Source organism: Acomys russatus, chromosome 16 (genome assembly GCF_903995435.1).
Source record: "Acomys russatus chromosome 16, mAcoRus1.1, whole genome shotgun sequence".
Taxonomy (NCBI): domain Eukaryota; kingdom Metazoa; phylum Chordata; class Mammalia; order Rodentia; family Muridae; genus Acomys; species Acomys russatus.
Window position 1 is genome coordinate 26,917,776 of NC_067152.1, and position 20,075 is coordinate 26,937,850.

The 20,075-nt window shown below is 50.9% G+C and overlaps 2 protein-coding genes across 2 annotated transcripts in view; both read left to right on the top strand.

The window, feature by feature from the left end:
- Nucleotides 1–10,510, top strand: part of Odad4 (outer dynein arm docking complex subunit 4) — a 29,123-nt gene extending 18,613 nt beyond the window's left edge. The window contains exons 9-12 of the mRNA XM_051158990.1: nucleotides 1,647–1,843; nucleotides 5,024–5,124; nucleotides 6,351–6,435; nucleotides 10,143–10,510. Of these exons, the coding sequence (XP_051014947.1) occupies nucleotides 1,647–1,843; nucleotides 5,024–5,124; nucleotides 6,351–6,435; nucleotides 10,143–10,510 (751 nt within the window). The remainder of the gene's footprint in view (nucleotides 1–1,646; nucleotides 1,844–5,023; nucleotides 5,125–6,350; nucleotides 6,436–10,142) is intronic.
- A 2,177-nt stretch (nucleotides 10,511–12,687) lies between these two features.
- Cnp (2',3'-cyclic nucleotide 3' phosphodiesterase) lies at nucleotides 12,688–19,453 on the top strand. Its single transcript, XM_051158619.1, has 4 exons — nucleotides 12,688–12,833; nucleotides 14,086–14,755; nucleotides 17,375–17,514; nucleotides 18,906–19,453. The coding sequence occupies exons 1-4, from the start codon at nucleotides 12,831–12,833 to the stop codon at nucleotides 19,356–19,358; spliced, it is 1,266 nt and encodes a 421-aa protein (XP_051014576.1). The 5' UTR covers nucleotides 12,688–12,830; the 3' UTR covers nucleotides 19,359–19,453.
- The last annotated feature ends 622 nt before the right edge of the window (nucleotides 19,454–20,075 follow it).

Below are 20,075 nucleotides of genomic sequence, written 5' to 3' on the forward strand. Positions count from 1 at the left end.
AAGCATTCTCCCAGATGACATGATTTGGTGTGTAAGTGCAGAAAGAGGACTATGAGAGCCTACCCACCCTCCGTGTGTCTTGTAATAAAGTGTGTCACAAAAAATACATGCTTCCCAGCACTCGGCACAGGCAGGTTGGTCTCCATGAGTTCGAGGTCAGCCTGATTTCCAAAGGGAGTCCAGGATAGCCAAGGCTACACAGAGAAACCCCATCTCAAACAAAACAAAACAAAACATGCTTATTGTTTCCTAATTTGGAAAAGAAAAGTAGAAGGGAAAAGTTAGAACCACCACCCAAAAATAAATATCTATTTTATTTGTTTAATTAATGAATTACTTTTGGTGATAGAAGTCTTAGGTAGCAGGCCAGGTATGGTGGTGCATGCCTTTAACCCCAGCACTCAGGAGGCAGAGGCAGGTGGTTCTCTGTGAGTTCAAGGCCAGCCTGGTCTACAAAGCAAGTCCAGGACAGCCAAGGCTACACAGAGAAATCCTGTCTCAAAAAAAAAAAAAAAAAAAAAAAAAAAAGTCTCAGGTTGCCCAAGCTAGCCTCAAATTCTCTCTGTAGTGAAGGATGACCTTGAACTTTTTTTTTTTTTAGCAATTTATTTATTTATTATGTATACAAAGTTCTGGCTGCATGTGTGCCTGCCCGCTGAAAGAGGGCATCAGAACTCATTATAGATGGTTGTGAACCACCATGTGGTTGCTGGGAATTGAACTCAGGACCTCTGGAAGAACAGTCAGTGCTCTTAACCTTTGAGCCATCTCTCCAGGCCCGTGACCTTGAACTTTTGACCCTCTTGCTTTGACTATCAGTTGTGTGTCACTACTCCCCATTCTCTGTGGTTTGAGGCTGTACACAGGGCTTCTGCATGCTAGAGGAGCATTCTTCCAAACAAGCCTCTTTTTTGAGACAGACTGTCACTCTGCAACCCATGCTGGTTTTGAACTCTCCTGGTAGCTGAGGTGGCCTCAAGCACTGCGATTACAGGGGTGAGCTACCCCAGGACTAGTATTTCTTTTTTGTTTGTTTGTTTTGGTTTGTTTTCTGTTTTTTGAGAAAGGGTTTCTCTGTGTAGCCTTGGCTGTCCTGGACTCCCTTTGTAGACCAGGCTGACCTTAAACTCACAGCGATCTGCCTGCCTCTGCCTCCTCAGTGCTGGGACTAAAGGCATGTGCCACCAAAAGCGGCCCCTTGTTTTTGTCTTTTAAAGTTTTTTTTAAGACACGGTTTCTCTGTGTAGCCTTGGCTGTCCTGGACTCGCTTTATAGGCCAGGCTGGCCTTGAACTCACAGAGATCTGCCTGCCTCTGCCTCCCAGAGTGCTGGGACTAAAGGCGTGTGCCACCATGCCCGGCTGCTTTGGTTGTTTTCTTACCATTTGGGTTTTGTGGGGCTGGGATTAGTCTAAGGTCTCATGCATACTAAGCAATACCCCCAGCCCTCAGGTGCTTTTTTCAAACATTCTTTTCAATGGTCGTGCCGAATTTGATTCCGTAGATGTTACCAAAATAGCTTTGGCAGCTTGGAAATATGTTAGTACTGACGAATTCCACTCAGGACCAAATTGAAAGAACGAGTTTCATTCCGCACCCACGGGAAGCCAGGGTCGGCTGCGGCTGACCCAGCTCTTCTTTCCTCAGGTGGGAGGAGAAGATCCCTCTAGCCAAAACCACCCTGGAGAAGACCTGGCTCTTCCATGAAATTGGCCGCTGCTACTTGGAGTTGGACCAGGCATGGCAGGCCCAGAGTTACGGTGAAAAGTCTCAACAGTATGCTGAGGAGGAAGGGGACCTTGAGTGGCAGCTGAATGCCAGCGTCCTGGTGGCACAGGCCCAAGGTATGGGCTCAGAGATCCCATCCTACCTTTTTTTCTCTTCGAGTCAGGCCTGAGGATGAGAGTCCCAAGGGTGGAGCCTATCATCTCTTTTGTTTGTTTGTTTGCTTCTCTATTTTTGCTTGCTTTTTGTTTTTTAGGTGTTTTTTGTTGTTGTTGTTGTTGTTTAGTTTTGATTTTGGTTGTTTTTTGTTGTTGCTGTTGTATTTGTTTTTCTGTTTTTGTTTTTGTTTTCTGAGACAGGGTTTCTCTGTGTAGCCTTGGCTGTCCTGGAACTCACTCTGTAGACCAGGCTGGCCTGGAACTCACAGAGATCCGCCTACCTCTGCCTCCCAAGTGCTGGGATTAAAGGTATGCCCTACTACCGCCCAGCCCTTTGTTTTTTTGTTTGTTTGTTTGGGTTTTTTGTTGTTGTTTTTTCCATACAGGGTTTCTCTATGTAGCCTTGCAGTTCTGGACTCACTTTGTAGACCAGGCTGGTCTTGAACTTGAACTCACAGTGATCTGCCTGCCTCTGCCTCCCTGAGTGCTGGCATCACAGGCGTGCACCACCGTGCCTGGCCTCATCCAAGTCTATGCATGCTGTTCTAACTGTTTTGAGTTTAGATTGCAGCTACCCTGTTGTATTTAGAAAACACTGTTTTCTTGAAGTTATCCATCTGGCTCTCACAATCTTTGTGTTCCCTCTTCTGAGGAGATCCCTTAGACCTGGGATGACATAGACATCCCCTTTAGGATGGGCACTCTGCAGTCGGTAATTCTCTGTGCGTTGACTAGCTGTGGTTCTCTGCTAACTGCTAATTTGCTGCAAGAGGAAGTTTCTCTGCTGAAAGCTGCAAGATGTGCTGAGTCATGAGGAGTCAGTGGCACGCTATGTTCATTTAGCAGAACGACAGCAGTGGGGTCTCTCCTAGGGTCTTACAACTTGCCTGGCCACAGATTCTTGGCCCCATTAATGATGGATTCCATCTTGTAGATTGGGACCTTAACTACCTACCCCATCCCCCCTCCCCCCAAAAAAAGGTTGGTTATTTCCAAAACTTTGCTGCCGCTATTGCAGCAGCGGGTATATCTTTCTGGGCCGGTCGTTACTGTTGCTTTTGTTATCCTACTGGCAGTGTGCATCTCTGCTGAGCTGTCTCCCCACGCACCAAATAAACGGAGCTCCTCCTCCTCCTCCTCCTCCTCCTCCTCCTCCTCCTCCTCTTCTTCTTCTTCTTCTTCTTCTTCTTCTCCTTCTTCTTTATGGAGCTCTTCTTAAGGGCACAGATCAGCATTAGCTGGCTGGGTGAGCTCTGCCCAGACGCTTGTTCTCCACTCTGTCAGAGGAGGGAGGGGAATGGAGGTTCTAGCAGCTGTCCATGGCACACACCCACCTCTCCAGGTTGCCCTGCTCTCCATGGGATTGTTATTATTATGTGCATATGTTGTGTTGCTCGTGTGTGAATATGCATGCATCTATGCCCACATGCACACATATGCAGAGACCACAGGAAGATATATGGTATCTTCTGTAATGATTAAAACATAAGATGCCAGGCACCAGATATAATATGGGGAAGTTTATTATAGGAGCGCGGGAGAGCAGGGAAGGGGGAGGGGCTCCCGGAAGAGAAAAAGAGAGAGAGAGAGACAGAGACAGCAAGAGAGGAAAAGGGCAAGAGAAGAGAAAGAGACAGAGATAGCAAGAGAGAGGAAGAGGGCAAGAGAAGACAGAGAGAGAGAAAGAGAGAGAGAGAGAGAGTATGTGTGTGGTGGGTGTGTCTTTATTTGTTTTTTTTTGGGGGGGGGCGGTGGTTGTTGTTGTTTTGGTTTGGTTTTTTGAGACAGGGTTTCTCTGTGTATCCTTGGCTGTCCTGGAATCGCTTTGTAGACCAGGGTGGCCTGGAACTCACAATTATTCGCCTGCCTCTGCCTCCCAAGTGCTGGGATTAAAAGCTTGCGCCACCAATACCCAGCTTATTTTTGCTTTTTCAAGACAGGGTTTTTCTCTGTGTAGCCCTGGTTATCCTGGATTCACTTCTTCTTCTTCTTCTTCTTCTTCTTCTTCTTCTTCTTCTTCTTCTTCTTCTTCTTCTTCTTCTTCTTCTTCTTCTTCTTCTAGGTTTTTCGAGACAGGGTTTCTCTGTGTAACAGCCCTGGCTATCCTTGTAGACCAGGATGGCCTCCCAACTCACAGAGATTCATCTACCTCTGACTCCTGAGTGCTGGGATTACAGACATGCACCGCGGCTCCTGGCTGGTTTGCCCCTTTTTATATCCTGGGCGGGGGTGGGGGTGGGGTGGGGTGTACACCTAGTGGCAGGCAGTATGCTAACACTTCCTCTCAGCGTCTCTCTATTTCAGTTCAGTTGTCTGATGAATGAACTCCTTGGATCTACCCGTATCTGCCTTCCAGTGTTGGAGCTACAGGCATATATAGCCTGGCTTTTACACAGGCACTGAGGATTTAAACTCAGGTCCTCATGTTGCATAGCAAGTGCTTTTACCCACTAAGCCAGCTCTCTCCCTCTCTCCCTCTCTCTCTCCCTCTCTATTTCTCACTCTCTCCCTCTTTATGTGTATTGGTATTTTGTCTGCATGTCTATGTGAGGGTGTCAGATCTTGGAGTTACAGACAGTTGAGAGCTGCCATGTGATTGCTGGGAATTGAACCTGGGTCTTCTGGAAGAACAGTCAGTGCCCTTAACCTCTGAGCCTTCTCTCCAGCCCCTTCACTAAGTCATCTCTTTATCTCCCCATTTTGTTTTGTTTGTATTTAAGAAAAAATACCACCACCCCCAGTTTATGCAGTGCTGCGGGGCGGGGGGGCTTCATAGATGATAGCTCTACCAATTATGCCGTGTGTCCAGCCCTACCCTACGCAGTGTCTTCAGAAAACTTTAAAACTACCTAAAAAGTATGGATTGCCTCTCCAGAACCATTTCCAGATGGGGTTATGTTCCCCACCCTGGAGATACATGTCTGTCCTGGATACTCTTTCTATCCTAAGGTCTCTCCTCTGGGACCTGTGAGGGGCCGGGGAGCTACAGTTTGGGCCCCTGTATCCTGGTCCTCAGTTCTGTACTGACTAGGAACGTGGGGCTGATTGCAGCGCATGCAGACTTCAAACGGGTCCTGGGAGGCTTTGTCAAGCTGTACAAAATGTCTCAGTTTGCCCTCTGCCCTTTTCCCTGCTCTCCAGTGAAGCTGAGGGACTTCGAGTCAGCTGTGAATAACTTTGAGAAGGCCCTGGAGCGAGCCAAGCTGGTCCACAACAACGAGGCACAGCAGGCCATCATCAGTGTGAGCCTTTGTCACCTGCTGGGCTGGGGGGCCGTGGGGTGCGGGTGGGTGGCTCCCCTTGGCTTTCCCCGGCTGCTTATCACCCACCTGCCACAGCACACATGCTGGCAGGGCACTGCCTGTTGTGACCTTTGCCACCACTGTTCATCTGTACAGCAGCTTCATCCAAAGGTTCTTTTGTTTGTTTGAGACAGGGTCTCTCTGTGTCTGCTTGGCTGTCCTGGACTCACTTTGTAGACCAGGCTGGCCTTGAACTCACAGTGATCCACCTGCCTCTGCCCTCAAAGTGCTGCGATTAAAGGCGTGCGCCGCCACCGCCTGGCAAGCACAAGTATTTACCGAGGACAATTAGTGTGCAGCAGCTGAGTCCGTGCACAGCTGACTGTGGTTCTAGCCCACAAGAGGCTTGGTGAGATTCAGAGTGAGAGTCCCCCATCTCCCGGGAGGCAGGGCTCGAGGCTAGCCCAGAGGCAGGGCTGAGGTTACCCTGAAGGCTGGGCTGTCGTTTCACGTGTTGATCCTCGGTGGCTCCTTGTGGGACCAGGTCTGAGACACCGCCACCCCCTCACCCCTCCGGCACAGCCATCTCCAGACATGGAAGCTAGCAGGGCAGAACCTAGAACCATGTCATGAAAGAGGAGCTGTGGGGGGCTGGAGAGATGGCTCAGCGGTTAAGAGCACTGGCTGCTCTTCCAGAGGTCCTGAGGTCAATTCTTAGCAACACATGGTGGCTCACAACCATCTATAATAAGATCTAATGCCCTCTTCTGGCCTGCAGGCTTATATGCAGATAGAACACTGTGTATGTAATAAATAAATCTTAAAAAAAGAAAAAGAAGAAGAAGAAGAGCTGTGCCCACCAGTACACACATCCTAAGGCTGAAGATGCTGTGCCCAGTGCCAGCCTCTGAGACTATTATGACAAAGATGGAACCTCTTCAAGGTCTGACAGAAAGCAGGGTGTCAGGGACGCTTGGAATCCCATCTGGGCAGACGCTTGTGAGCTGCAGGATGACCATGATTTTGAGAGCAGCTTGGACTACATAGTGAGACCCTGTTTCAGAGCAAACCAACCAGCCTGGGCTGGTGGGGCATGCTTGTAATTGCAGCACTTGGAAAGTAGAGACCAGAGGATCGGGAATTTGAGGTCAGCCAGGCATAGACAGTGAGAGACCCTGTCTCAAATAAAATAAAATAAAGCTCACCAGCTTCTCTGCCTTCCACAGGCCTTAGACGACGCCAATAAGGGCATCATTGAAGAACTTAAGAAAACTAACTACAGGGAGATCCTCAAGGAAAAGGCAGAGAAACGTGAGTGACAGCATCCCCTGTCCCCTCCCTTCCCTCTCACACTTGCCACACTTGCCAGTCCCTCCCAAGACCAGGTTGGCACTGCCCTCTGAGTATGGTCACTTGGTTGCCAGCAGCTGTTGAATTCTGTCCTGGGCCAGGATTCAATTCACCTTTGTCCCCAGGCAGCCCGGCTGCCCTGTGAATCCGTTCCGTTCTGTCTTCAGTACTTACCAAGCACTTGCCACGGGCCAGGTGGGTGTTAAGAGTCTCAGAAGGACAGAAGCTCTGCTGCAGGAGCCCACAGACCAGCAGGAAGGCAACGGAGTGGCCAGCACTGGGTTCTACAGGCGGAGGCTGCAGCATAGTGGACATGGCTATGTGAACACACAGGCTTAGAGCCTGGGACTCTGGGGAGTCAGGGAGGGAGAACCTCACAGGCTCTGTGAGGAAATGGTCTGCCTCTAGTTCCCAAAGAAGCCCAGCAGGTTTTCCAGGTGAGAGGTGGAGGAGGAGGGAGGAGGATCATTTCCAGCAGGACGTTGGCAGGATGACAGGACCGCCCCCAGAGCCACTACTACTAGTCAGGTACAGGGTGACATGCTGGCCCCTCTCCTTCTGTCTTTGTACTAGATGTGAAGCTGAGTGAGACAAGTGACCCCCAGGTCATATGCTAAGTGCTCTTCCAGCTGGGCTATCTGGTATTAACTCATCAGGGACCTTGGCATTGCTTAGCAGCTCTACTCTTGCTCCCAACCTCCCGGGGTGGGGGTGGGGGTGGGGTTGGGGAAGATGGGGGTGGGGGAAGCAAAGGGGTATTCGACCCTTCAGGCTCTGCTTGCCCACAGAGGTCTGAGGGAAAGAGAGTTCAATTATGGGCAAGGCCAGAAGAGCAGCAGCTAGTCTCCCTTCAGTGCCTTGCTGTCGGCCCAGCGTGGTAGGCATTACTGCCCTCCTCCCAGGAAACTGCCCGAGCGCTTGCTGTTCCTAAGGAGGCCACTCAGGCAGAGGACTTAGAAATCCACACTGCTAGCCTGGCATGGTGGCACACGCCTTTAGTCCCAGCACTTGGGAGGCAGAGGCAGGCGGATCGCTGTGAGTTCAAGACTAGCCTGGTCTACAAAGTAAGTTCAGAACAGCCAAGGCTACACAGAGAAACCCTGTCTCGAAAAACCAAAAAAGGCAGAGGCAGGTGGATTACTGTGAGTTCAAGGCCAGCCTGGTCTACAAAGTGAGTCCAGGACAGCCAAGGCTACCCAGATAGACCCTGTCTTGAAAAAGAAAAGAAAGAAAGAAAAACCAAAAAAGAAAAAAACTGATCATGATGATGATGATATAAAAAGAAAGGAAAGAAATCCACAGTGCTTTTCTGGTCCTGCTGTTAGCTTTTCCAGCCCCAGGCCTCAAACGTGATTCCCTACTGGTTTTGGTGACAAACAGCCCTTGTCTGCCTCCCTCTGTAGGACCCTGACCTCAGCCATGATGCAGCAGGTGGGATCCAGAAGGACAGAGCCCAGTGTGGATTCCTAGCTTAAGCCCCCCAAGAGTCAAGGTTAAGTTCTCTCTAGTCCCCATGACTCCCACAGCAGATAACAGCTCCCACCCCCACCTCATGTGTCTGTAGTACGCATGCGTGGTGCTATACATGTATACACATATATGTGGAAAACGGAGGCTGACCACTGATTGGAGCCTGTCCGGCTAGTCACATTTGCTGCAGGGATCGCCTACTTCAACTCCCCCACCCCTGCCAGAGCTGGGATTTACAGGCAGGCCCCCACAACCGTCCATGTGTTTTGTTTTGGTTTGTTTGAGGCAGTATCTCATGTATCCAAGGCTAGCCTCAGATTTATTCTGTAGCTGAGAATGGCCATCAACTCCTGACCCTTTAGCCTCTACCTCCCAAATCCTGGCTTGACAGGCGTGTGCCTCCACCACTCAGGAATGAGGACTTGTCTGCCGAACCGTCTCCCCAGCCCACCAAGCCCTTTTTTAATTCACTGCCTGCCATGTAGTAGCCCATTCCCTCAAAGAGAGGTCGAACCTCTGATTGTAGATCTTATGGAACAGTTAAAAAAAAAACCACTGGAGTGGGCTGGAGAGATGGCTCAGAGATTAAGAGTACTAGCTGCTCATCCAAAGGTCCTGAGTTCAATTCCCAGCAACCACATGGTGGCTCACAACCATCTATAATGAGATTTGGTGCCCTTTTCTGGCGTGCAGGAGTTACATGCAGGCAAAACACTGTATATGTAATAAATACATATTTTTAAAAGATTTATTTATTTATTATGTATACAGTGCAGGCCAGAAGAGGGCATCAGATCACATTATAGATGGTTGTGAGCCACCATGTGGTTACTGGGAATTGAACTCAGGACCTCTGGAAGAGCAGTGAGTGCTCTTAACCTCTGAGCCAACTCTCCAGCCCCAATAAATAAATCTTTTTTTTTTTTTAATAAATCTTAAAAAAACAAATGAAACAAAAAACAAAAAAAGATAGCAGAGAGGCAGCCTCCCTTCCTTTGGGACTGCCACATGCTGGGGAAAGATATTTTCAGCCATTCACGGGGGCACTTCCTTCTCTGAACAGCAGAGAGCAGTGTTGTTTATCTTTTTACCTCGGGATGGCCATGAACCTGTTAAGCCTCTACTGCAAGAGCAGCTTCCAGGAAGAAGAGCATAAAGGGTATCCAGGAAGTGATGGTAACTTTTCTGCAATGATCAGAGGCAAGGAGCAGGAATCATAAGATGGCAGCCCTCCAGCAGCCCCTCTTGCCTACAGCCTGCTCACAGGTCTACAAGAGAACTCAACGTTGACTGTTCCCCAGTGACAAATACAATGGTGGCAGGATGGGGACACTGGAGAGAAAAAACCCCGGGTCACTTCTCAACACCTATGCTATTTTTGTTAAGAGAGGAAGGATGCCTTTTGCATCACAGTGGGAAAGGCGTGGTTGTGGGAGCAGTGTGGTACGAAATAGCAGGACCCGGTGGCAGTGGCTGCTCATGTGGCATGGACCAGAAACAAGCACATTTAATTATTATTCATACAGTATTCTGCCTGCATGTATGCCTGCCTGCCAGAAGTGGGTACTAGGTCTTATTATAGATGGTTATGAGCTACCATGTGGTTGCTGGGAATTGAACTCAGGACCTTTGGAAAAGTAGCCAGTGCTCTTAGCCTCTGAGCCATCTCTCCATTCCCTGTGCCATTTCTTTCTTTTTTCTTTTTCTTTTTTTTTTTTTTCGAGACAGGGTTTCTCTATGTAACCTTGGCTGTCCTGGACTCACTTTGTAGACGAGGCTGGCCTTGAACTCACAGTGATCCGCCTGCCTCTGCTTCCTGAGTGCTGGGATTAAAGGCGTGCGCCACCACGCCCGGCCCCTGTGCCATTACTTGTAGGGAAAAGAGCGTGTGCTTTTGGATCAGATGATCAAGTTCTGGCTTTGCTCTTGCTTGGAGGGAGATCGTGGTGTGATACCCTTTGGGTCAGTCTCAGGTTCCTGTGCAATTCCATGATAACCGGGTGGCATGATATGTGCAGCAGAGCAGGGCTGGCTTCAGGCCCTGAGGAGTGACCAGCTTTCTCCTTTGGGAAGCGTGTGCTGTCACACCACACGAAGGGGCTTGTGACAGCAGCCGCTCTCGGGGTTTTGCTCTGGGAGGCACAGACCTTCATCATGCCTTAGACTCTCATCCGGCCCCACCCTGTTCTGTTTCTCAGAGGAGGCCACTGCACTGATGGAGTTGCCGGTGCCAATGCAGAAGGAAAGCAGACGGGCTCAGGACGAACCGGAGAAAGTGATGAAACAGTGGGAAAGGGACCCAGTGGAGAGTGAGAGAGACACCACGGATGATGAGGGGTCAAAGCAGAGGACGGAGGAAGAAGACAGGAAGAGCTCTTCAGGACTCAGCCGAAAACTGCTGGGAGACAGTAGGGAAACTTACAGCCAGCTCTCAGAAGACTCCGACCACACATTCTCAGAGAATTTAAGCCTAAAGGATCCAAAGCGAGAGAAGAAAGCAGCAGAAGCTGCCAGAGAGGTTGAAAGGTTGGAGAAAACACAAGAGAAGGAGGAAGTAAAAGAATGAAACGGGAACGGATGAGCACTGGCTTAGTAGCATTAGGTTCAGGAGAACAGTGTTCCCAGGTGGGATGCTTTTGATAGAAAAAAAAAACCAACCCTGGGAGACTGACTCCTTCTAGAGGTCACTCTGTGTGCCCGTTTCCCCATTAAATATAGGTCTTTAACTTTTACAAGTCCTGAGTGAGGTGTTGTGCTCCCTTTCCTCCCTTCGTTCTCAGTGGGCACGAGTGAAAGACATGAAAGGGGTGAAGCCGGGCACGGTGGCACTCACCTTTAATCCCAGCACTCAGGAGGCAGAGACAGGGCTGATTGCTGTGAGTTCAAGGCCAACCTGGTCTACAAAAGTGAGTCCAGGACAGCCAAGGCTACACAGAGAAACCCTGTCTCGGAAAAAAAAAAAGAAAAGAAAAGAAAAAGAAAAAAACAAAGAAATGAGAAACAAGTAATCTCCGGAAAGCCAGAATGCTCTAAGAAAGAGAGGAAAAGCCCGAAAGCCAGGCGGTGGTGGCGCATGTCTTTAATCCCAGCACTCAGGAGGCAGAGGCAGGCGGATCACTGCAAGTTCGAGGCCAGCCTGATCTACAAAGCTATTCCAGGAGAGCCAAGGCTACACAGAGAAACCCTGTCTTGAAAAACAAAACAAAACACCAGGCAGTGGTAGGGCAGGCCTTTAATCCCAGCACTCGGGAGACAGATGCAGGTAGCCTCGCTGTGAGTTCGAGGCCAGCCTGGTCTACAAAGTTAGTTCGGGACAGCCAAGGCTACACAGAGAAACCCTGTCTCGAGAAAAAAAGAAAAAAGAAAAAGAAAAAGAAAGCCCCGAAAACAAAGGTATTTTTGCTTGCTTCTTGGCCACTGACTTACTTTCTTCAGGGTGTACTATGTGGAGGGTACAAAGCTCCAGGCTAGGGTGAGGGTATACAGAAACCGACTTCCTTTCTGGTTTTTTGGCATAGGATTTCCTTATGCAGCTCTGGCTGTCCTGGAACTCCCTCAAACTCAAGAGATGGACCTGCCTCTGTCTCCCAAAGTACTGGAATTAAAGGCATGCACCACCACCACTGCTTGGTGAACTTGTGAATTAATTAATTCATAATTAATTAATTATGGTTTTTTGAAATAGGGTTTCTCTATGTAGCTCTGGCTGTCCTGGAACTTGCTCTGTAGAACAGGCTGGCCTAGAACTCATAGAGAGCTGTCTGTGCCACCACCACCCAGCAAACTTGTGATTGTTTTGTTTGTGTTTTTGGTTTTTTGTTTTTTCTTTTTTCTTTCTTTTTTTTCTGAGACAGGGTTTCTCTGTGTAGCACTGACCTCAAACTCACAGGGATCGGCCTGCCTCTGCTTCCTGAGTGCTGGGATTAAAGGCATGCACCACCACGCCCGGCCCCAGATCATGTCTTCTTAAAATTACATTTTAATCAAAAATTTTCTGTGTATCTATGTGTGTGGATTTACACATAGCATGCCTGTGGCAATTAGAGGACGACCTGAGGGAGTTTGCTCTTTTTCACCATTCAGGGCCTTGAAATTCAACTCAGGTCAACATACTTGGCGTGTTAACAGAGTTATCTGCACTCTGTGTGTGTGTGTGTAATTTTTTTTTTTTTTTTTAATTTTTTTCCAGACAGGGTTGTGTAGCCTTGGCTGTCCTGGACTCGGTTTGTTAGACCAGGCTGGCCTCGGACTCACAGAGATCTGCCTGCCTCTGCCTACCTGAGTACTGGCTTTCAGTGTTAATTTTTGCAGGATATGGTGACACATGCCTCAGCACTTGAGAGACAGAAGCAGGCGGATCGCTGTGAGTTCTAGGCCAGCTTGGTCTACAAAGCCAGTCCAGGACAGCCAGGGATTTTACACAGAGAAACACTGTCTCGAAAAAATAAAAAATCTTTTATCCCAGCACTTGGGAGACAGGCAGGAGATCTCTGTACCAGGCCAGCCTGGTCTACATAGTGAATTACAGGCCAGCCAGGGCTACATAGTGAGTCCCTGTGTCAGAGGCTGGGGGTGGGGAGGCAGTTAATCTGTAACTTTCAAGTCACAAAGAGGTGGCCCAGACTCTTCCGGCCTAGAGAGCCTAGGTGTGCCTTTGTGCCAGCCAGGTTTCGATTCCTCCCCCCCCCCCCCCCGCCCCACTCCCCCGGAGTGCTTGTGCAGAGGCTCCGGCTGACCCCGCCCTATCCACTCGCTCCGCCCTCGAGCTATGAAAGGTGCTCTGTGTGGGGTCCTGACACCCCGAGACGCCCGTGTCCTTCAGGCAGGCGGGCGGTCCCGGAGACAAAGTGCCTGCAGAGGCGGTGACGGCTGTGCGCCCACTCAACATGGTGAGCCCAGCGCACGCGTGGGGGTCGGGGCGGGAGAGAGAGAAGCTAACGGAAAGCGGGAGTCTCAGGGATCCTTTGGCCGAAGTAGCTTGCAAATGAGGAGCCCAGGTCCCGGAGTTGAAATCAAACCTCTGGGTCCTCCAGTGCAGCCCGAAGGCGCGGCGGGGGTGGGGTGGGGGGTGGGAGGCAGGGTGCGGGCGGGGGGCGGAACGGGGAAGCTTGGGGGAGTCTCAAGGCTGCCGAAGAAGGAAACCCTGTAGCAGCGAGGAGGAAAATTGAGGCTCCCTGTGGAAACCAGCTGGCAAGTGGGTCTGGGCCCAGGGTAGAGCCAGAGAGGCCAGGGCTGCTGCGGAGCCCGCGCTGGGAGTGGGTTCCCAGCCGACCCCTGCACAAGGCGTAAAGAAGCCATAAGTCAGCTAAACTCTCAGGGTGCACACCAAAGGCGGAAGCCCGTGTAGGTGGCCATTGAAACTGCTATTACTTGTTGCTTTTAACAGAGAGGTGCTGCTAACACACAGTAAAGGGGCAGAGATCCCTGGATACAGGTGCCCTGTGCCCCCTAGTCCTACAGACCAGGGAGAGGGGGACTGAGCAGAGGAGGAGATGGCGTTGAATGAGGGCCTTTGTTCAGTGATCTCCTGCCCTGCCCCCCATCAGCCCTCTGTGGGACCATTGTCCCCCAACATTCAGACAAGAGACTATTATCTGTTGATGCCATTGTTGGGTGGAGGGAGGCGGTCTTTGGGTCACCCTCCTCTGCCCTCACCCTCCTCTGCACACTCAGAGAGCCAAGGCAGCTGTGGCTTTGCCCACACACAGAGCCTCAGGCCTCTAAATAGGACAACCGTTAAGAGGTGCCAAGCCTATATAAGTCGGGGCACACAGAGAGCGACTGGCACTTGCATGCACTGCCACCAAGGTGTTTTCTCTGAAGAGCAGCAGAGAGTGATCTTTTGAGCCAGGAGAATAAAAAAAAAGGTTAGGTAGCTTCAGGAAGGTTCCCTCTACCCTGCACAGTCCTGCCGTTGAAGATTCTCAAGGACCTGTTGGGAGAGGAAAAAAAAAAGCCACCACTCCACGCCACCGGGCAAAGCACCCACCACCTGACAGTGCTTTAAGTTAGGCCTAGGGATTCCTGAGCTGGCAGCTGGTTCCCCTTTGGGAGAACTAGGCTAGAGATTAGGTTTTGGTGCTTGTGGGCTGGCGTCGAGGAACCCCAGGCTGAACGTGTCTTCTTCCCCTCCTCACACAGAGCACAGGCTTTACCCGAAAAAGCCACACATTCCTGCCCAAGATCTTCTTCAGGAAAATGTCATCCGCAGGAGCAAAGGACAAGGCAGAGCTACAGTTCCCTTTCCTTCAGGATGAAGACACGGTGGCCACGCTGCACGAGTGCAAGACACTGTTCATCCTGCGCGGCCTGCCAGGCAGCGGCAAGAGCACGCTGGCTCGGTCCATCGCGGAGAAGTACCACAACGGCACCAAGATTGTGTCCGCTGATACTTACAAGATCACCCCGGGCTCCAGAGCAGACTTCTCCGAGGAGTACAAGAGGCTGGACGAGAGCCTGGCTGCCTACTGTCGCCGGGACATCAGGGTTCTTGTCCTCGATGACACCAACCACGAGCGGGAGCGGCTGGATCAGCTTTTTGAAATGGCGGACCAGTACCAGTACCAGGTGGTGCTGGTGGAGCCCAAGACGGCGTGGCGACTGGACTGTGCCCAGCTCAAGGAGAAGAACCAGTGGCATCTGTCAGCCGATGACCTCAAGAAGCTGAAGCCCGGGCTGGAGAAGGACTTCCTGCCGCTCTACTTTGGCTGGTTCCTGACCAAAAGGAGTTCCGAGACCCTCCGGAAAGCTGGCCAGGTCTTTCTAGAGGAGCTGGGAAATCACAAGGCCTTCAAGAAGGAGCTTCGACACTGTAGGTGGCTGCGGGGAGGGAGCAGGGCAACTAAGTCCTTGTACTGTTTGCTGGTGTCGGAGAGCCACCCCCCTCCCTTTCCCGCCTTGCTAGGCATTGGGTGCTGCTGAGCTCAGAGGACGGAGTGAGGGGTGGAGGATACAGGTGGCAGCCTCCACAATTAGCCAGAAGCAAGGAGTTAGTGGTAGAAGCAGGTGACGCTATGGAGATGGTGTGTCCACCAGCACCTTTCTTGCCTCCCTCTTCTTCCCAGCACCATCCACCCTCCCACCCGAGTCTTGGAGGTATGAAAACTATGTAACTCTCATCATAGGAAATGTCACCACGTCCTATACCCTGGGAGGGAGACTATGGCCCTAGGTTGTCAAAGTCATTTTTAGCAGCAGAACACACGTTTCCAAGCAAAATATGAGATAGAAACCTAAAGTACAAAAAGTAGAAAGGTGGTGGATTGCTGTGAGTTCGAGGCCAGCCTGGTCTACAAAGTGAGTCCAGGACAGCCAAAGCTACACAGAGAAACCCTGTCTCGAAAAACTAAAAAAAAAAAAAAAAAAAAAAGTAGAAAGGTCAGCAGGGTGTGGTGGCGCATGCCTTTAATCCCAGCACTCAGGGAGGCAGAGGCAAGTGGATCTCTGTAAGTTTAAAGCCAGCCTGGTCTACAAAGGGAGGACAGCCAAGACTCCAGAGAGAAACCTTGTCTTGGGGAAAACAAAACAAAAAGGGGAAAAAAAAAATCAGCAAAGCCAAGCCGGCAGGATGTGAGAACTGCCACCTGTCCCTGGGTAGGATCCATCCGGGTTCTCCATTGGCAAGGGCTGTTGGCCCCAGTGAATGGGTAGGCCCCCCTTACTCCCCAAAGTGTCCCACAAACTTGTCCTGTCATAACCCTTCTATGCGTTTAAATCTTTTTTTTTTTTTTGAGACAGTCTATGTAGCCTTCCATGGCTGGCCTGGAACTTACTATATCCATCAGGCTGGTCTGACTTGCAGTAATCTCCCTTTGTCTGCCTTCCCCGTAGTGGAATGAAAGGCATGCAGCACTTTGCTTGGTCCCCTTTAAGTCGGTTGTTTTTTGTTTGTTTTTGGTTTTTCAAAACTGAGCTTCTCTGTGTAGCCTTGGCTGTCTGGACTCGCTTTGTAGACCAGGCTGGCCTCGAACTCACAGCCATCCACCTGCCTCTGCCTCCCTGAGTGCTGGGCGCCACCACTGCCCGGCCTTTAGGTCGTTTTTAAGTCTCTCAATTTTAACTGGTCCACAAACTTGCATCTTCTCGTTCTGTTGTCCGATGGCTCAGAGGCAAAAAGGCCCTTTGTGCCCATGTGAGTTCTCAGAAAACCTTTTCTGTCTCCTATGGCTGTACAGGAAAGGTACTGGCTGGGAACCCGACCACTCACTTCCTGTGAGTGAGGGGCAAGAGCGGGGGGGGTGTGTGTGTGTGTGTGTGGCGGGGGCGGGGGAAGGCAGGGGGGAGGTGTTCCAGCCAGAGCTGGTGGTGCTGCCTTTGGCCACAAACACCAGAATGCTTTTCTGTCCAGGGTGTGGCATGCTCGGAATAGAGGATCTCTTGAAGCTATAGACAAATGCAGCCACAAAGCTTATCCTCTGGAGGCTCTGTTTTGCCATTCTAGTCCTCAGCCACCTTATTCTGCCGTACCCAGGATACTTCCTGTTCCAGGCCCTTGGTGTGTAACAGTCACCCCTGGGTGAAATGGTTGCTGTAAGTCTTGGCGGCCCCGAGGAGTTTGGGGGTATGGCAATTGGAACTGTCATAGTGGACTGACCAGAGTCAGCTGTGTGCCCCAGATGGCTAGTAAGTGGCAGGATGTGTTTTGTTTTCCCCATGTACTGCCTTCTCACCTGCTTTCCCTGTCCAGGTAGGATGCTGGCCTAGCCCTATGTCACACATGCCTTAGAACTCAGCAAGAGTGTGAAGATCCATACATCGTAAAGCCATCGTGGTTAGAGTTTTTTTTGGTTGGTTGGTTTTTCGAGACAGGGTTTCTCTGTGGAGTCCTGGCTGTCCTGGACTCACTTTGTAGACGAGTGCTGGGATTAAAGGCGTGTGCCACCACGCCCGGCCATCCTGGTTAGAGTTTAACCCAGGACCCTATGCATGCCAGGCAAGCACCCCAATGGCCTCCGGGTCCCTCCCCCAGAACTCCTGCTCCTTCTGCATCTGTCCATGTTTGCTTCGCGTGGTGCCAGCACTGGGGACTCACCCCAGGGCACTGTGCACACTAGGTCAGCACTCTGCCAATTGAACTGCATCTCCAGCTAGCAAGATGAGTGAAGAGCAGCGGAATGCCAGCGAATGTCTTAGCGATGGCCCTGTGTTCCCTGCTGGGCCTGCAGTTTCTGTGGTCGGTGTTGGGAGGCTCAGCGGGAGGCTTAGCACCCCCATCCTGACTCCTCGTCCTCCTTCTCCTCTCTCTCTCTCTTAATATTTATTTATTGTATATGAGCACTTTATCTGCAGAAGAGGGCATCAGATCACATTACAGATGGTTGGAAGCCACCATGTGGTTGCTGGGAACCGAACTCAGGACCTCTGGTAGAGCAGGCGGTGCTCTTAACCACTGAGCCATCTCCCCAGCCCCCTGACTCCTTCTCTTCTGCAGTTATTTCTGAGGATGAACCCAAGGAGAAGCTTGAGCTGGTCAGCTACTTTGGGAAGAGACCCCCAGGCGTGCTGCATTGCACAACCAAATTCTGTGACTACGGCAAGGCCACCGGGGCAGAAGAGTATGCCCAGCAGGATGTGAGTTCTCCCCAGGGACAGCTCGAGCGAGGGGGTGGTGTGTGGGATCAACATCACACAGTGAGTGGCTGGAGACCTGTGGCTCCTCCTGTTTTTGCCTTAGTCTCTCCTGTCAGCCTTCCTTAGGGACTCACTAGGTCATCTGTCCCCAGGGCCTACTATGGGGCCTTCCCCTCATGTAGATCCATGGTGAATGCCAGGCAGCAGCAGGTTATTGCTTGTTAAGTGCCCAAGTCTTAAATGCTGAGTCCTGTGTTCCAGAGAGCCTGCTGCACTGGGGCTCTAGTCTTCTGAGTAAAGGAGTGGCTGAGGATGGTGGCCCGCCCATTCCCACACCATACCGCATACAACATACCCCACACAACACACCACACACAGCACAGGGCACAATGCACACGGCACACAGCCAGATGGAGCCATCCTTAACTCCAGGCATGCTGCCCAGTTCCTAACTTCCTTTCCCTTTGCCTTCCCAGCCGCCCTACACCTGCTTGCCTACGGGCCAATCCCCAGTGAAGCAGGTGCTAAGAGCCAGGTGTTCTTTGCTCACCTGTGTCCTCACAGCCTAGTCCAGTGGGATGGCTGAACGTAAATCGTTGCTCCTTCCTGTCGTCCATTTAGTAATGCTTACAAAGCACTGTTGGGAGAGAAGCTCATGAACGAAAAGGTTTTACAGTTGGGAACTTATGGAAGAGAATCAGGTGTGGCTATAGGCATACTCAGATATAAACCACAGTGTGGCCGGGCATGGTGGCGCACACCTTTAATCCCAGCACTTGGGAGGCAGAGGCCAACTTGGTCTACAAAGGGAGTCCAGGACAGCCAAGGCTACACAGAGAAACCCTGTCTTTAAACAGACAAACAAACAAACAAAAAACCCAACCAAACAAAACAAAAAAAACCACAGTGTGCTGAGCTATGGAGTAACAGTACTAGCAGATCTAGGCTCTGTTAATCCTGTTTACTCAGATGTAGGCTCTAGTATTACCCTGCTCATACAAGTGAATAGCCAAGGCAGAGAGGCTAGCAACACACTCAAGAGCCTTGGGCTTAGTAAATGGGCTTGGTGCCTGGCACCTCTCTGAAAGCCTTTTTCCAGCAGCAGCTTGAATGGCTGTGCTGTGCGTTTGTTTGACCTGACTTTAAACAAAGACCCCTACACAGCTGTGTGGTGGTGGCCCACGCCTTTAATCCCAGCACTCAGGAGGCAGAGGCAGGCAGATCCGAGTTCGAGGTCAGCCTGGTCTACAGAGTGAGTTCCAGGACAACCAGGGCTACACAGAGTAAGCCTGTCTTGAAAAAAACGAAAGCCTCCTACACTCACTTTCTCTTCTTGGGGGGTAGCCTACCCTTGCCAGCTGTCTAACTTAGGTCCTCCTCTCTTTCCCCAGGTGGTGAAGAGATCTTACAGCAAAGCCTTCAAGCTGTCCATCACCGCCCTCTTTGTGACACCCAAAACGGCTGGGGCCCAGGTGGTGCTGAATGAACAGGAGCTGCTCCTGTGGCCCAGTGACTTGGACAAGCCATCTTCCTCCTCCGAGACCTTGCCCCCAGGGAGCCGAGCTCACATCACCCTAGGCTGTGCAGCTGATGTGCAGCCGGTGCAGACAGGCCTTGACCTCTTAGAGATTTTGCAGCAGGTGAAGGGGGGCAGCCAAGGCGAGGAGGTGGGTGAGCTCTCCAGGGGCAAGCTCTATTCCTTGGGCAAAGGGCGTTGGATGCTGAGCTTAGCTAAGAAGATGGAGGTCAAGGCCATCTTCACGGGGTATTATGGGAAGGGCAAACCTGTGCCCATACATGGCAGCCGGAAGGGGGGTGCCATGCAAATCTGTACCATCATCTGAGGGTTCACACCACTGTACCCCTTCTGCTCTTTAGAAGGGAGAGGGGTGGATAAGGTAGCAATGCCTTCCACTTGATTTTTAAGATTTTTTTTTTTTTTTTTTTTTACCCGAAGCTAACCTATCTATAACTTTTAAAGAGTCTGTAAAATAACTGCCAGTCCCTTCTTGCCCACCTGCTTCCCCTTAACACTCAGCTCTCAACACAGGCGGGTGGGCAGAGGAAAATGCCATTCAGGAACCTGGACCAGAGGTGACAATAAAAGGCTGGGCCATTGGGCCCGGAGCCACATCTGGTTAACCCTCCCTTAGCCCCTGCCTTATGCCCATCAAGAGCTGGGCACACCTCAGAGCTGCATGCATCATGCTAGGGACAGTGTTCCGGCCACAGGAAAACAGTGGTAGCTTTGGGAGGGGTCTGTTCCCTGGGGGCCAGTCTTAATCAATATAGCCCCTAGAAAGGTGTGGGCTGTTTACTGGGGTGTAAAAGGGGTTTCACCTCCAGCCTTTGGTCTTTCCTAAGTCCCTGTCACCTCCTTCACACGGTAACTATGTTGATAGTGTGATCGTTAGGGAAGAAGATGGAATTACCATAAGCTGCATCTCCGGCTTCTCTCTGGCCCTTCACCCTTCACAGTAGCATCGTCTCTGCTGTGTGGACAGACTGAGGTCAGAGAGAAGGCCTAAGAAGGAAACTCCAGCTTTGCTTTCTGCCCAGTC